This window comes from Nylanderia fulva, unplaced genomic scaffold (assembly GCF_048542155.1).
Source record: "Nylanderia fulva isolate GAGA-0341 unplaced genomic scaffold, ASM4854215v1 Scaffold211, whole genome shotgun sequence".
Lineage (NCBI taxonomy): Eukaryota > Metazoa > Arthropoda > Insecta > Hymenoptera > Formicidae > Nylanderia > Nylanderia fulva.
In genome coordinates, this window is record NW_028190277.1 from 70,650 (window position 1) to 87,904 (window position 17,255).

General features: G+C 43.0%; 1 protein-coding gene across 1 annotated transcript; it reads right to left on the bottom strand.

The window, feature by feature from the left end:
- Positions 1-9,864: 9,864 nt before the first annotated feature.
- LOC114930403 (uncharacterized) lies at positions 9,865-16,112 on the bottom strand. Its single transcript, XM_085482702.1, has 3 exons — positions 14,627-16,112; positions 11,973-13,800; positions 9,865-10,387 (listed from the first exon to the last, which is right to left on the bottom strand). The coding sequence occupies exons 1-3, from the start codon at positions 16,110-16,112 to the stop codon at positions 9,865-9,867; spliced, it is 3,837 nt and encodes a 1,278-aa protein (XP_085338828.1).
- Between the last annotated feature and the right edge of the window lie 1,143 nt (positions 16,113-17,255).

Here is a 17,255-nt window from a genome sequence, read left to right on the forward strand (position 1 = left end):
AGAGAAAGGCCTCAACATGTACGAACAGTCATTCTTTAAACAATTGAAATTGATGTTATTAAGTAATTGCCTATCACTGTATAAGGAAGGCAGAGTTGACGAAGATAGATAATTAAAATTTGATTACCTGTCTAATTAAAAATTATTCGACTTATGCCGTGTTTGATGTCATTTTATTTGCAAAAACCTCAATAATCCATTAAAATTATATTCAAACCGATGAAATGCAAAATACCAAAATTTTATTTTCTATAGTAACATGTAATATGAGACGAAAGATGATAGAAACGAAGAACGTGAAGAGAGAGACTTCGGAACTCTTTGATGATATGCCATCTCGCTAGCTCTTTACTCGTTCTCGCTCTCGCTTCGACGCTCGGGAATTCCCTATCTCTGCAATAATTGACGAGTTTAAATATCTTATATAATATATAAAAATCAAAACTTTTAATTTACATTTAATTGAGTCGAAAATAATTTTAATGGATTAATGAAACTTTTTCGATTAAAAGGACACCAAACACGGCATAAATCGGATAATTTTTAATTAGACAGGTAATTAAAAATCAAATCGGGTTCAATTCCTATCACTCACACAGTTTTTTTTTCATTTATCTAAATTAGAATATTTATTTATGTAAAATAAAATTAATTTAATAATTTTGTTTTTTCTTTTTGCACTTGCAATTTTTTTTATACAGATACACAGCTCGATAATTTTTATTTTACATAATCTTATTTTATACATTGTACCTAATATAAAATAAAGCAAATAAAACGTTATATTGCAAAAGTTAAAATAAAAGTTAAAAAAATATTAAAAATTAATTGTTTTACATAATTAAATATTCTAATTTGCATAAATGAAGAAAGTGTCAGTGACAGGAATTGCACCCAAGTCAACATGATAACCGCGGACTTTATAGTGTGTATGTACTACTCCGACTTCTCGAAAATCAATTTAACCGAGCCGAATATAAAAATTGCTATATATTTATATAAATTGAGAGTGTCAAACAGGCAATAAGAGCCAAATCGCTTGTAGAGAGCTGTATATATAATCTCTTGTAGAGATTATTCCAATTTTAAATCTTGGCCGTGTCCAAGTAAAATTTAGTGCCTTGTGCACAGGTTTTAATCCTAACGAAAAAAATTTAGTTTCTCGTTGGAATAACGCACTGTCATCTGCGATTTCGCTCTTATTGCCTGTTTGACACTCTCAATTTATATATATATTTATATTACAGAGCCTTGGTAAATTCTTAATTGCTATATATTGTTTAAATTAATTTTTCTTGAAAATAATTAATTGTAAGGTTTACGCCCTATCCTTTTACTGGCAAAATATTTTTATTCCATCTCAAATATTTATAGTAAGTTATCTCTATATATGACTTTTGAGCTGGAAAATAAATAATAAAATATTTTAATAAAAAGAAAATTGAAAAGATGTGTACATAATTTTTTGATATATTGCCTATAAAGTCAACGTTATAAAAATTATAACCCTCCAATTACGCGAACGCTACGCGCGAAAGGCAAAACCTTGTGCCTGCGGCCGCACGAGTTCACGAGACGCATCGGTGAAGTGAGACAAACCCAGAGCCATGGATCGTTGGTCCTTGTCTGACTCAGCTGTTTGGTTCTCAACTTGGTTCTTAGCTGAATAGTTCGGACATGAATCATATCGCGGAATCGAACTATTTACAATACTTTTTACCGAGCGTCACGACGTAGTTTATATCTACTTTGTCAAGGGGCGCACTAGTACACGCGGCCGCTGAATCCCGGTGGCCGCTCTCAGATTTCTTCTGGACATATAGCATGGGTCGCGCGATCCGTGGAAAAAGAGCATGTGGTCGTTAAAAATGAGAGAGATAGAGAGTGAAGACGGCCAACTCCATCTCTTTCTAGTGTTATGATTGGTACTGAATAGAAAAGGATAGAGATGGCCGTCTTCGCGTTCTATCTCTCTCACTCTGGACGACCATTTTTTGAGAGCAGATGGCGCAGTCCATTCTAAATAGGTCTGTTCTTTTCAGCTGAACTGGCTACACTAGTTCAGAGGTTATCTTTTTCCTTTCAATGTCGAGCAAAAAGGACAACCTCTGAACTAGTGCAGTCAGTTCAGCTGAAAAGAACAGGGTATCGATTCTGTAACTTTTTCTAAAGTAAAAACGTAAAAAGTGAAAATTTTCCGCCAATCGCACATCAATTTCATTTTAAAATCAATGCATAATTGGTGGAAATTGTTCACTTTTTACGTTTTTACTTTAGAAAAAATTACAGAATCGATACCCAAACCTTATGTTTATGAAAGGAACCGACTCGCACATTCGTATTAACTATGCTTTTCAGCAAGGAAGACACAAATAGACATTGTGTAACACTAGTGTAACACAATTGAGCACAAAGCGCAAGACTTAGCTAAAGAGCTAAGTAAGGTTGTGTTATATTGTGTAATAGTAGAAAAGCGCACTTGTGTCGCACACAGTGTGACTTTAGGTCTGTTCTTTTTAGCTGAACTGGCTACACTAGTTCAGAAGTTATCTTTTTTGCTCGACATTTGAAGGAAAAAGATAACCTCTGAACTAGTGTAGCCAGTTCAGCTAAAAAAACAGACCTTTTGTGTTGCCTGTGTTGTTTGCTGAAAAGCACCCTATACCACAGATTAATAGACAGATCGCCAAAGGCCTGTCCTAAAGAAGAGACCGCCATCTTCGTGCGATAGACTTTGCCCCTTACCGACACACTTTGCCCCTGGTTCGAGTCCGTGCTAAATTTGTTTGATTTTACCGACAGACTCTGCCCCTGGTGCAAAGTCAGGCTAATTGATCATGAGACCAATTTGAGAGATTTGGCCCCCGTTGTGTGTGTGTGTGTGTGAGAGAATTTTACATATGCATATATATATATATATATATATATATATATATATTTTAAGTCTTGCAAATATCCAAGCAAATTTTTCGTACCTCGTGTACATTTTTTAGTTATATCAGAAAATTAAATTTCGATATAATACGCCTTACATCTCACATCTCGCATACGGCTTACATATAGCTCATTTATCTTTTATACTTTATTTTAATAAGAAGCCCTAAAGTAATTTTCTTTAATAAAATTTAATTAAAAATTTTTGAACACCGTGTTATCACATTTAAAATCATGATTATTTAAATAAAAACACATTTCATGTGTAAAAAATATATTTTTAATATTTAATATATATATATATATATATATATTTAATATTTAATATTTAATATATATATATATATATAATATTTAATATATATATATATATTAAATATTAAAAATATATATTTTTTACACATGAAATGTGTTTTTATTTAAATAATCATGATTTTAAACGTGATAACACGGTGTTCAAAAATTTTTAATTAAATTTTATTAAAGAAAATTACTTTAGGGCTTCTTATTAAAATAAAGTATAAAAGATAAATGAGCTATATGTAAGCCGTATGCGAGATGTGAGATGTAAGGCGTATTATATCGAAATTTAATTTTCTGATATAACTAAAAAATGTACACGAGGTACGAAAAATTTGCTTGGATATTTGCAAGACTTAAAATTGGGATTAATGCTCAATTCTATATTAATTAAATTTCGATATAACACGTCTTACATCCGCGCACGGCTCACATATAGCCCATCTATTTCTTAGTGCAATTTTTAAGTTCTTTATTTTTCCCAAAGTTCACCTTTTTACGTTATCAAATATTTTTGATACATATTTTCAAGAATTTTGTATTTTTATTTACCGCAGTTTCTTATCCAAATGTAAAATCTTTTATCGCAGTCTATGGAAAACTGAAACAATTTACAATTTTATGATGATATTATTATTACAATTTCTATATATATGCATATCTGTCAAATATCGTGATTTATTTTATATTATTATTATCTATTTTAATAAAAAAAACACTTGCAATAATTGAAAATAAACCACCTGCCGCGAACGGAAAATACCAAGAAAGCACGCAATTTCCGCGAATCTTGTAATTTTTTTGAAGAATCAACAATTTCAACGAAATTGTAAATTCTTCGAATCACTGCACAAGTATAATTCACACTAATAATTTTCAGTAACTACGATAAAAAATCGTATACTGAAAACTGCAAGCAAAAGTGCAATGGGAATAAGAATAAAGTCTGTGATAAAATTAATTGGCAATAGAAAATTAATAATTTTCAAATAGAAAAATCTTGAAATTACCGAGGATCACAAATAATAAAGTAAAAATATTAAATAATCCATGTTTTCGAATTTTGCTCACGGAGAGGATCTTTAAAACAAGACTTTTAGAAAAAGAACCTTTAAAATATAAAGAGGTGAAAACGTTGGAAAAATTAAAGCGCGCGTTTAAACAGATAAACGCAATGAAATAAATACGCAATTGTTTTTACTCATTGCTGTAAGCTTACAAGCTTCTGGCGTTCTCGAGTGGCCACGTCGCGACCGTGTCACAGAACGAATTCCCATTGTGCTTTCGTTTGCGATTTTCAATATCTTACGTTTTTTTTCGTTATTATTGAAAAATATTGTGAATAGTGTGACGTGTGTGCAGTGATTCGATTTTACGAATCTACAGTTTTAACGAAATTGTAGTTTTAATAAAATCACGAGATTCGCAGAAATTCGCGGAGATAGTGTGCTTTGTCAGCGTTTTCTATTCGCGGCCGGTGATTTGTTTTCGATTCTTGCAGGTATTTTTCGTGGATCAAAATGGATAACAATAATGTGAAGAAAATAACGATATTCGACAGATGTGCATACAAAGACTAATAATATTAAATTAGACAACTGTAAATTGTTTCGTTTTCCACGGAAGACTGATGAAAGATTTGATATTTGGATAAGAAACTGTGGTAAGTAAAAATACAAAATTTTTTTCTTCTTTTTTTATGTTTTATTGGCCTTTGCTGACCTGAAATTAGAAGTCTTATCTTGTCGATTATTGATCTTCAATTAACAAAATTCTCGAAAATATATAAAATATTTGACAACAAAAAAATTAATTTTGTGAAACATAAAGAAACAATTGTCTTAAAAATTTCAAGTAACATTATTTAATGAAATTTAATTACATTTTTTTAAAAGTATATTATCAAGGAAAGGTCGTGGTTGACTCTTCACCGATCTCTTTTTTGTGATAAATTTGTATTAAAATTAAGTTGATCTGTGTTCGAGATTTTCTCTTATAAATTTCTTGCAAATTAACAATTGCATCATCGCACGTTGAAGAACAAAGGGTTGAACGGGATATATAATGAGAGCTGATGCTGCTGCCGGGTCATAGTATGGTGACCACGAGAGCGCACGCTTAAATTTGGTCTGCAAGAAAAAAAGTTTAGTGATCACAAGTAGTAATACAGTGTGAAAAAGTGACAAATAAAAATGGAGAACGCGGAGAATGTTGAGCGCGACCTGTTGGAGCGTTCCCGCCAAGTCGCCACCTTGGGCGAATATTTCGAATGGCTGCATCTATGTCTCTCGATTGGACATAGGCAATCTCTGGTGACGAGAATAGCGCGACTCGAGGGTGCAAAGGTGCGCTTGCAGAGACGGTATGTTAGTGGATCCATGCCTGGATTCAGTGGCGGCGGCAATAACGCGCAAAGACTCGTTTGGCGCGAGATCGATACGGCGTTCGATAGCCGTATACTGACCGGTGTGGTAATTAATGCAGACTATATCGAACCGCGTTAATTTTTGGAAAATGCCGCAGACATTGTAGTGGAGAACGTGGAGAATGTGCTGCAGAAACACATCAGTGTGAAGGTGAACACTGTTTTCAATGGCGAGTTTGTGTCCGGTGACAAGCGCGCCAATAAAAATATCAACACGAGAAACTTTGAACTCTTTTGCACGTCTGATGTACGCGAGTGGTACGAGCACCGCGTTATCGAGCCCACGCTAGCATCGCTAGAAGAGTTCCAGGAACGCGATAGCGGCTGGGCATTGTCGCGGATAATAGATTTAACTGTGAATATCAACAAGTACAATTCAATGCGCGCGGGATGTCGTATCAAATTACCGCAAAAAATTGGTAATGGCAAAGAAAGCGGTTGTTATCAACGGACAATGCGTGTTTTGCATGATCAGTGGTGGCCGCTCTTTACCCCGCTGATATACATGTGGATCGGGAATTCTTCTATCCGCATTACACCACAGTGCTGAATCTCCAAAACATTGAGTTTCCAGTGACTGTGAATCAAATAAAAAACTTTGAACTGGCAAACGACATCTCCGTAAACGTGTACATCATCGACAACGAGAACATCGTTCCGTTACGTCTTTCGGAAAAAAAGAAAGACAAACACGTCAATCTGCTGTACGTTGAGGACAAACACAGAGTGGGGCATTTCACGTGCATAAAGAATCTGTTTTGCTTCGTGAGCTCGCAACTGAGCAAAAAAGCTCATAAAAAATTTATCTGCGATTGGTAAGTATATATTTATTAAACTTAAATTATATTAAAAAAAAATGGTTTTAATTAAAATTTTTAATATTTTCAGATGTTTACACTATTTCGGAGCGGCGGATAAATTGCAGGCGCATACGGAAGATTGCGGAAAACTAAACGACTGCGCTATCCGGTTGTCGAGCAACAAGAACAAGTGGCTTAGCTTCAAAAATTACACGAGAAAGGAGCGGCTTCTGTTCATCGTGTACGCCGATCTGGAGTGTGTTTTGGCAAAGACCGAAGATGCCAAAAATTATCAACACCATCAAGTATTCAGCATCGCGTATTACGTACAGTGTTCGTTTGACAATTCGTTATCCGCGTATAATTCCCGCCGTAGTGTCGATTGCATTGCGTGGTTCGCTGAACAGCTTAAAAATTTAGCAATCCGCGTAAAAAATATTTTAACGACCAATGTCCCCATGGTAAATTTAACGCCTGACGAGTGGTTAAAATTTCGCAGCGCGACACATTGTCACATTTGTGAGAAACCATTTGACGAAGACGATACACGTGTTCGCAATCATTGCCATCTCACCGGGCGGTATAGGGGTCCCGCGCACTCAAATTGTAACTTAAATTACAAAGAATCTTTTTGTATTCCTATAGTCTTTCACAATCTGTCCGGCTACGACGCGCATTTTATTATTGAGGACATAGCCACAGTGTTCGAAGGGGAAATCGAATTACTGCTGATAACGAAGGAAAAATATATATCATTCTTGAAAACTGTTAGATTGACGCAAGACAATAATTTGAAAAATTATATCAAATTACGCTTTATCGATTTGTGTAAATTTCTCAGCGCTAGTCTCGACAAACTGGCGTCTTTTTTGAATAAAGATAAATTAAAAATTTTACAATCGGAATTCCAAAATTTATTGGCAAATATGTTCAATTTATTGACACGGAAGAGCGTGGTTTCGTACGAATATATAGACTGCGTGGACAGATTGCAAGATACATGTTTATCGCCGCGTGAATCATTTTACAGCTCTCTGACTGGTGACACTGTATCCGAGAGTGATTACGCGCACGCCGAGAATGTCTGAAACAGATTCTTCCTTCGAACGTTAGGCGAATATAGCGATTTATATTAAAAAATTGATGTCTTGTTATTGGCAGACATATTTGAAAATTTTTGTGATAGTTGTATAAAAAGTTATGGACTCGACCCCGCGTATTACTAACTCTCCCCGGATATACATGGGACGCCATGTTAAAACACACAAATATAAAATTCGAATTATTAACAGATATTGACATGGTTATGTTTATCGAGCGGGATATACGCAGCGGTTTTAGTCAATGTTCAGGTCGATACGTGCATGCTAATAACAAATACATGCAATTGTACGATCCATCGAAACCCTCATCCTACCTAATGTACTTTGATGTGAATAATTTGTACGGATGGGCAATGTGTCAGCAATTGCCGTATGCTGATTTTCGGTGGGTCAACGATGTGTCGAATTTCGACATATTATCTATCGCGCAAGATTCGCCTACAGGTTATATTCTCGAAGTAGATTTAGAGTATCCGTAGCATCTTCATGACACGCACATTGACCTACCGTTTTGTCCGACGCGCGATAAGCCGCCCGGCAAGCGGGAGTATAAACTCCTCGCAACGCTTTACGATAAGAAGCGTTACGTAATACACTATCGTCATCTGCAGCAGTGCACGCGCCACGGGCTACGCATAACAAAAATATACCGCATACTACAATTCACGCAGTCAACGTGGCTTCGAAAATACATCGAACTTAACACACAGTTTAGAACCGAAGCGAAAAATGATTTTGAAAAACATTTATATAAATTAAAAAATAATGCGATATTCGGCAAGACGATGGAAAATGTGCGTAATCATGTGGATGTAAAATTAATAACAAAATGGGACAGACGATACGGCGCGGAGGCAATAATCGCGAAGCTGAATTTTCATAGTAGAAGCATATTTTCGGAAAAATTGGTTGCCGTAGAACCACGCAAACTCGAAGTTAAAATCTATAAACCAATCTATGTCGGGATGTGCATACTTGACATATCAAAAGTATGTCTTTATAAATTCCACCATGAATACATGTCACTACTCTATCGTGACAATTGTCGAGTAGTGTACACCGACACAGACAGTTTAATATATCAAATTAAATGCCAAGATGTCTATGAAACTGTGAAACGCGATATCGCCAGATTTGATACAAGCGATTACGCTGCGAATAATGCATACGGTATGCCGTTTGAGAATAAAAAAGTACCGGGTCTGATGAAAGATGAGAATAACGGTACGATAATGACCAAATTCGTCGGGCTTAGAGCAAAAATGTATACTTTGCATGATGGGTGGATGGTAAAAAGACACTAAAAAGGCAAAAGGTATGAAAAGTAATGTCGTCGCGAGAACGATAACGTTCGACGATTATATGCGCTGCCTCAACGACGAGATTGAAATGACGCGACAGCAGTCGTGTATAAGATCGAAATTGCATAAAGTGTATACCATCAGCGAGACGAAAATTGTTTTAAGTCCTTACGACAACAAGCGGTATATCGTATCTGATTCGACGGACACCTTATCGTGGGGACATTACCGAATACCGCTGTAAATTATATTTATTATATTTATATGCTGTAAAGATGTATTAATAAGAACTATATTTTTTTTGTTACGCATATATTTCAAATAGTAGTAGTAGTAGTAATAGTAGTAGGTAGAGTGGGTGGTACCACCAAAAGGGGTCCCTAAAGTTACCTAGATCTATGAGTTCCATTGTAACTCCCCATTGGTGAAAGGTTATCCCTGTAGGCTTAGACCGGCGTTTATCGCCAGATTGCACAGGTTATTGACCTTGTTGTTCTGCAGTTTGTTAGGTTCAATTAATGTAGACCCTAGGTACCTGTATTTTTTAAAGGTTAAGACAGGACATTGACACAAGATGTGTATAGCATTCTTTTTATCCTCCCCGCATAGCCGGCATGTGATTTGCGCTGCTAAACCTAATATGAACAAGTGAGCTCGAAGGGCGACGTATGTAGTGAGAAAACCGAGAGCTAGTCTCAGTCTCGCTCTGCTGAGAGTTAAGAGTTCATCTGCTCTTTCCTTTAATGGTTGACTCATCATCATTTTAGCCTTTTTTTTTTTTTTTTTTTAACGCAGTGGGAATCCTCATGGATACCACCGCTCTCCGGGAAGAGAGCGGATGGTTATGTGGGACTTCTTGTTCCCCTTGGCCGATCCACGAATGGATCGGTCAGGGGGCCCAAGACATACCTTACTAAACCCACTGCGGATACCTTCACGGACGTTAATGGGGGACGGCCAGGATGCTGGTTTCCCATGCCGACTGGCCGCCCCCCCGATCATCATTTTAGCCTGCCTACAGCTTCGCCTTTCCTTCCACAAAAAACGGTGCCTCTGATCAAGCTGTTTGATGATGGTGTTTCTGCCCAAGGCATATATGGGACGCCGACAATCTGCTCAGCAGGGTCCTCGAGGGTGTTCGCTTTTGCTAGGCCATCCGCCTCCTCATTGCCTCGAACTCCATGATGACCCGGTACCCACATCAGGGTAACCTTGTTGTGTTCCCCGAGATGATTTAGTGCTTGCATACAGTCCCATACCAGGGAGGATTCCGTGGTGGGCTTTGCAAGAGCGCCAAGGGCAGCTTGGCTGTCGGTGCAAATAGTTATACCCTTGTTGCCAGTTCCTGTTATGGTTATAGATTTGACGCATTCCAGGATGGCCAAGATCTCAGCCTGAAAAACCGTGGCCATTCCACCCATAGGAATGCTCAATCTAAAGTTATTCTTTGGGGCATATATGCCCGCACCAAAGCGACCATTGTTCCCTGAACCGTCTGTATACCACACATCATGGCCCAGACGGCTGAGAATGAGATTATTTTCTCATTCAGCTCTATCCGGTATAGAGATCTTAAAAGTTCTCTTTGGATGGGGTCTCCTGGTGATTTTGTTCTTGTTGCGTACGCGAAGTGGGTTTCCCCCTTTTTTTTTCTTTGCGTTGACCGCGGACGCCGGTCTCGCTCAGAAAGAGCGCGAAGGACTGAGCAGCTGATTGAGAGGGCGACAGAGAGCGAGCCACCCTTGGATCCGTGAGATTGCCGATCGTGACACGCGTGGTCAGGCAACACGGAACCGTCGTAGCGAGCACCGGTAGTTTTCAGCGAGACCAAGTATTTGCGATGACAAGAGGACTTTCGAGAGATAACACTCTTAATGCAGTATCACAAATTACTTTATTTATCGAGTGCACGTTCAGTCTTAGAAGTCATTTCCGAAATTACTCAACCGATCTGTAGTCGTTCTGATTTTCGGTGTCGCTAACTTTACAGTTTGACGAAGAAGAGAACGCTTAGAGTCGGGGCGTTCTTCGCAGAGGCGCGAGATCTCGACACGAACCTCTTGGAGGGGACGCTCGTTTTTGCGAAGACTCACGATTGGCCGGTATTGATTTCCGACCGAGTGAAGGAACCAAAATCACGCGGTCAAAGGCTGATGGCTCATACCGATCAATATTGATAACTGCTGTCCTTGCCTCACTGGCGGGGAATAACAAGTTTGTTTTGAAAAAGCGGGTTCTTACCTGTAACGCTTATTTTTACTTACACTTAATTTAACATGAAATTACCATGTTAATATAATCGCTCTGCCACAACTTCCAAAAACGCTCGGTGAGCTGCCGAACCAATTGCCATCGAGAAAGGCGATTTTTTTTTACTTGTAACAGGGAAGGCTCCGGACTCGAGTTAAGAGCAGCACAAATGAGGAAATGCCCGGGGGTCAGCGGATCGTATGTATCTATCGAGTCGGAGAGCGGTGCTATGGGCCTAGAGTTGAGGCATGCCTCGACGTTACAAAGAAGCGTGGAGAACTTCTCGAACGTCAGCGTGTGCGCTCCGACCACCCGGCGAATGTGGTGCTTCACGCTTCGTACACCGGCCTCCCATAGGCCGCCAAAATAAGGGGCTGAGGGAGGCAGAAAATGCCACTCGACATTGTCCGAAGCCGTCCTGTTCAAAAACACGGGATCGCGAAGAGCCGCTCTAAACGCGACTGTGAGTTCGCGGTCCGCTCCGACGAAGGTGGTCCCGTTATCGGAGTACACCGCCGTCGGAAGACCCCGTCGAGCCACGAATCGCGAATAGGCCCCCAAAAATGCCGGAGTGGCGTACCCCTCGACCAACTCCAAATGTACTGCGCGCGTTGCCATACACACGAATATGGCGGTGTAGGCCTTTTGGGAGGCCACTCCGCGCCCAGACATCGCTCGAACTAGTATCGGGCCGGCATAATCCATTCCGCAGTGAATAAATGCGCGCGCGGGAGGAGAGACTCTGAATTGCGGGAGGTTCCCCATAAGCTGTGTCGGGACGGCAGCTCGCTCGCGAGTGCACGCGACACACCGATGGATGACCGATCTGACCGCACCGCGAACTCGGATCACCCAGTACCTTCGCCGCAGCGTAGCCAGAGTAAGCTGGATGCCGGCATGGAGATATCGCCTGTGAATATCCTGTATGAGGAGCTGGACGAGAGGATGGGACGCGAGAACGATCGGATGTTTGACGTGAGCCGGGATGGGCGCCCGCGACAACCGCCCACCAACACGAATTATTTGATCTTCGTCCAAATACGGCGCGAGAGGCAACAGTACGCTTTTTGACGAGAGCGCGTCTCCTCTTCGAAGCGCGGTCAGCTCGCGCGCGAATAGCTCCGCTTGAATGGTTTTTACCCAAAAGTTCGTCGCGCGTTGAATTTCGTAAACCGTCAAGGATGAGGGACTCTCGACGCGCCCAGCCGGCAAAGTAATACGTCCGCGAGTACGCGAGATAAATCGCATAACGTAAGCGGTAATGCGCATTAGCTTCGGCCACGACGAGTGGCGCGCGGCGAGGTCCCACAAGACAGGGTCTCTCGGCATCGCGACGAGAACCTGCGTCTTTACATTTTGTTCCATTGAGGTCTCAGGGTGAGGGTCGACAGTCACCGGCCAGTCGGAGATCGGAAGCCTAAGCCACAATGGACCATGCCACCACAACGGATGGGATGCGAGCTGATGCCCGAAAATTCCGCGAGACGCGCAGTCGGCGGGGTTGTCGATGGTGGGCACGTGTCGCCACGAAGCGGAGGGAAGTCGGGTCTGAATTTCCGCGACGCGATTTGCCACGAACGTTCGCCACCTTGACGGATGTTGCGTAACCCACGCAAGGACGACCGTGGAGTTCGTCCAGCAGTAACACGGAACCTCGGAAAGGTGGAGGGACGTGATCACGAACTCCATTAATCTGGAGAGCAGTACTGCTGCTGCGAGCTCCAACAGCGGAATGCTCAGTGACTTAACGGGCGCGACCCTAGACTTTCCGACGAGGAGCATCGAGGAGACCTCTCCGGAGATCGAAAGAAGCCTCAGATAAACCACGGCTGCATACGCCTGAGAGAACGCGTCCGCGAACCCGTGCAGCTCGCAGGCCGTCGTATCCGATCCGCGTCGAACCCATTGATCGAGCTGAAGGCCATCAAGTGACAGGAGTGACGCCCGAATAACTTCCCACTCATCAGCGAGATCGGTGGGAAATTGGTCATCCCAGTCGAGCTGTGATTGCCACAGTCGCTGAAGAAAGATTTTTGCCGTTATTGTGACCAGAGCACTCCACCCCAACGGATTGAATATTTGCGCGATATTCGAGAGAATCGATCTCTTCGTTATCGAGACAGAGGGAGGGCAGGAAATGCGGAACTGAAACACGTCCTGAGCGGGGTGCCAGCATATCCCGAGGACTTTAACCTTTTCGCCTGGTTGAAGGTCCTTGCTGCAGGCCAAACCGTGATCGCTGTCATCAATGTCGCTCAGAAGAGCCGACGAGTTACTGGACCACTTGCGCAAATTGAATTGGCCGCAGCGCAGCAGTGAGCATACTTGCTCGCGCGCCTGCCGAAACAGAGGGATATCGTCGGCGCCGAACAAGACGTCGTCAACATAAATGTTATCCGTCAGGACGGACACGGCTAACGGATAGGAATGCCCTTCATCGCGGACCAGTTGGCGCAGCACTCGTAACGCCAAAAACGGCGCCGACGCCATACCGTACGTCACGGTCAAGAGCTTATAATCTTGCATGCGCTCCGTCTCGGTATCCACCCATAATATGCGTTGATAATCTGTGTCACGCGGATCAACGACGATCTGCCTATACATTTTCTCGACATCGGCCGAGTATACGTAGCGAAACTGTCGCCATCGCATCACGACCGCCGCCAAGTCCGTTTGTAGTTTCGGTCCTGGAAGCAAATTATCATTAAGCGATTTCCCGCTTGACGTTAGACTCGACGCATTGAATACCACGCGCAAGTGCGTGTCGCACTACCGTCGCGAAAGACGGGATGGTGAGGAATATACACGCACTGAGAGGATTCTGAGAGGTGAGGCTTTTCGCATGTGTCCCAGAGCTTCGTATTCCCGCATGAAATTGAAATATTGTTGTTTTAGCTCGGCGTTAATTTCAAAGCGTCGAAGTAAGCTTTTTAGACATCGCTCAGCAGTATCGCGAGAACGACCGACATTAATGGGAGGATCACGTTTAAATGGAAGGCGCACAATGTATCGGCCGTCGGAACAACGCGAATGAGTGGTCATGAAGTAATCCTCGCATCGTTGTTCCTCCGGGCCGAGTACAGTCTGTCGCGGAACTTCCTCGATCTCCCAAAATCTTCTCAGTTCGCGATCGAGCGCAAGCGACGTTGAGGCCGAACAATGTTGAACAGTGATTGTTCGGCGGGATTGAATTGACACACTTGTAGGGCCGGATACTGCCCATCCAAAAATGGTATTTAATGCATAGGGCTGCCCGCGAGGTCCCTTCCGCATTTCGCCAAGGAATATCTCGCCATAGATATCGGCGCCGATGAGGAGCTCAATGGGATTAGAACCATTGTAGTGAGGATCTGCTAGAGCGAGATCCGCGAGATGATCCCAGTTGCACCTGGCTCGATCGAGCCCCGAATTGTAATCAGCGAGTGAAGGCAAAATCGACGCAGTGATTGTGAGACTCGGCTCAGATTTATTTTGCGGCGAAGATCGTAATTTGAGCTGCAAACTTGCAGTTACCCGCTTTAAGACCGCAGATGGCAGAGAGTGAAAACTGATCTTGGAAACGACGCAGTCTTAAGGTTTGCGCAAGCCGAGCGGACATGAAGGTTATCTCCGATCCCGGATCGAGCAACGCTCGGACGTTCGCGTCGCGACCCGCCGGTGAACGAACCGTGACTCGCGCCGTCGCAAGGAGTACCGGAGTTCGATGCGATAATTCTTGCGAAGCAAACAACGCCACCGCGCCGCGATTACCTCTCGCTTTGACCGGCGGAGTCGATTCAGCAGTGACTACCGAGGCGGTAGCGCATGAGCCTGAATCAACATGGAGCATCGAATGATGCCTTTTCTGGCATCGGCGACAAGTGTATTGGCTTGGGCATGAATACAAGGCGTGTTTCGCACTGAGACAATTAATGCACCTTTGGTGCTGTTTGATAAACTCCATGCGTTGACTCGGACCTTTCTTAATAAATTGCGGACACTTACTCAAGTAATGACTCGCTTTACAAATCGGACACGAGACTGGAGACGTGGTAGCGGCGTTCACGGAAGCGGATCTTGACGGACGTGTGGACTTAGCCGCGTTATGAGGCGTGAGTTCTTCCAAGGCTCGCACGCGCGCGGAGATAAATCTATCTAAGTCCTCGAATGTTGGAGTCGCGGCATCATCGCCTCCTTTCAATCGCCACGCCTTGTGCGTGGCGTGATCAAGCCGCTGAGTGACGAGATAAACTAGGACATCACTTAAAATTTCGTCTGACGAACGGTGGAGATTTCTGAGCGACGCAATAGCTCGATTGGCTTTATCCTGGAGTTCGCTAAGCTCGACGGCCGATTCGCGCGTGACGGCCGGCAGGTTGCATAGCGCGGAGACATGCACGCCGACCAGTCGCCGTTTGTTATCGTAGTGCGAAACTAGCAATCGCCAAGCGACTTCAAAATTGTCGGCGGTGACTGGGACAGTTTGTATCGATTCCAGAGCACGCCCGGAGAGACTAGACGCTAAGTAATGCATGCGGGAAAATGCAGTTAACTCTGTATTTTTAATTATGAGCGACGTGAATCGATCGCGAAAACTCTCCCAGTCCTTATGGGTTCCCGAAAACAGGGGTATATTGATAGACGGTAGGTGCGACAAGGAGAGTAACGCGGAGGGATTACCGAACGCCGGTGGACTTGCCAATGGAGTTGAGTTGAGAGGAGGCTCCAATTCTTCGAGGCATTCCGTCATGTAGTTCGCCGTCCTCTGGAAGATCTCCTCGTGTTCCTCGAACTCCGCATTGTCGAAGTAGCCGACGTCCTTCCGTTTGGCCCCTGGGAAGACATGTACCAGCGCAGCGTGAGAGGCCGTGCACAGCGCCCAAGCTTCTTTCAGTCCCGTCAGTCGCGATCGAATTAGCGCTGGCGTATAATTGTTCTTTCCGAGTTTTTTAAAATTCGGAAGAGCTCGCGCCACCGAGTGCAGTTGTGACTGCTGCTTGGCAAGCAACTGCTTACTCATGATGTTGTCAGATCTCCGTCACAGTGGTCACTTTCAAGGTCGTTGAGCTTACACAATTCCTTCGATCCGGCTCGAAGGACCAACAATGTTGCGTACGCGAAGTGGGTTTCCCCTTTTTTTTTCTTCGCGTTGACCGCGGACGCCGGTCTCGCTCAGAAAGAGCGCGAAGGACTGAGCAGCTGATTGAGAGGGCGACAGAGAGCGAGCCACCCTTGGATCCGTGAGATTGCCGATCGTGACACGCGTGGTCAGGCAACACGGAACCGTCGTAGCGAGCACCGGTAGTTTTCAGCGAGACCAAGTATTTGCGATGACAAGAGGACTTTCGAGAGATAACACTCCTAATGCAGTATCACAAATTAGTTTATTTATCGAGTGCACGTTCAGTCTTAGAAGTCATTTCCGAAATTACTCAACCGATCTGTAGTCGTTCTGATTTTCGGTGTCGCTAACTTTACAGTTTGACGAAGAAGAGAACGCTTAGAGTCGGGGCGTTCTTCGCAGAGGCGCGAGATCTCGACACGAACCTCTTGGAGGGGACGCTCGTTTTTGCGAAGACTCACGATTGGCCGGTATTGATTTCCGACCGAGCGAAGGAACCAAAATCACGCGGTCAAAGGCTGATGACTCATACCGATCAATATTGATAACTGCTGTCCTTGCCTCGCTGGCGGGGAATAACAAGTTTGTTTTGAAAAAGCGGGTTCTTACCTCTAACGCTTATTTTTACTTACATTTAATTTAACACGAAATTACCATTCAAAATTATTTGTCTGTTTCTCAACAGTCCTGTTTCAAAGAAAAGGGAGGTTTGAAGAGGAAGTCCAGCCTTGTATGACTAGGGCTGGCGCACTTTCATTCTTTTTGGCAATAGAGCCTGTAGGCCGTAACTTTGGCTCCACAGATGATTCTTTGACCGAGTGGAGGAATACAGAGAGCCACCTCCAGCGCCTCCGTTAGTATGGTTTTCATGGCCCCTACTGCCAACCTTAGGTAACTACCCTGTAGGCTTTTCAGTAGGTTCCTTGCCTCCATCTTTTCAACCCTCGGCCACCAGACCACCGCAGCGTACATCAATCTAGGCAACAGAATAGCTTTGTATATCCAGAGGGCAACTTTAGGCCTGATGCCCCAAGTTGCTCC

Coding starts and splice junctions, on each gene's coding strand:
- LOC114930403 (XM_085482702.1), bottom strand. CDS start 16,112: ATGAGTAAGCAGTTGCTTGCCAAGCAGCAGTCACAACTGCACTCGGTG. Junction 13,801..14,626: donor CATCTGCGGTCTTAAAGCGG/GTAACTGCAAGT, acceptor ATTTGCTTCCAG/GACCGAAACTACAAACGGAC. Junction 10,388..11,972: donor CTGGCTACGCTGCGGCGAAG/GTACTGGGTGAT, acceptor TCTCATTCTCAG/CCGTCTGGGCCATGATGTGT.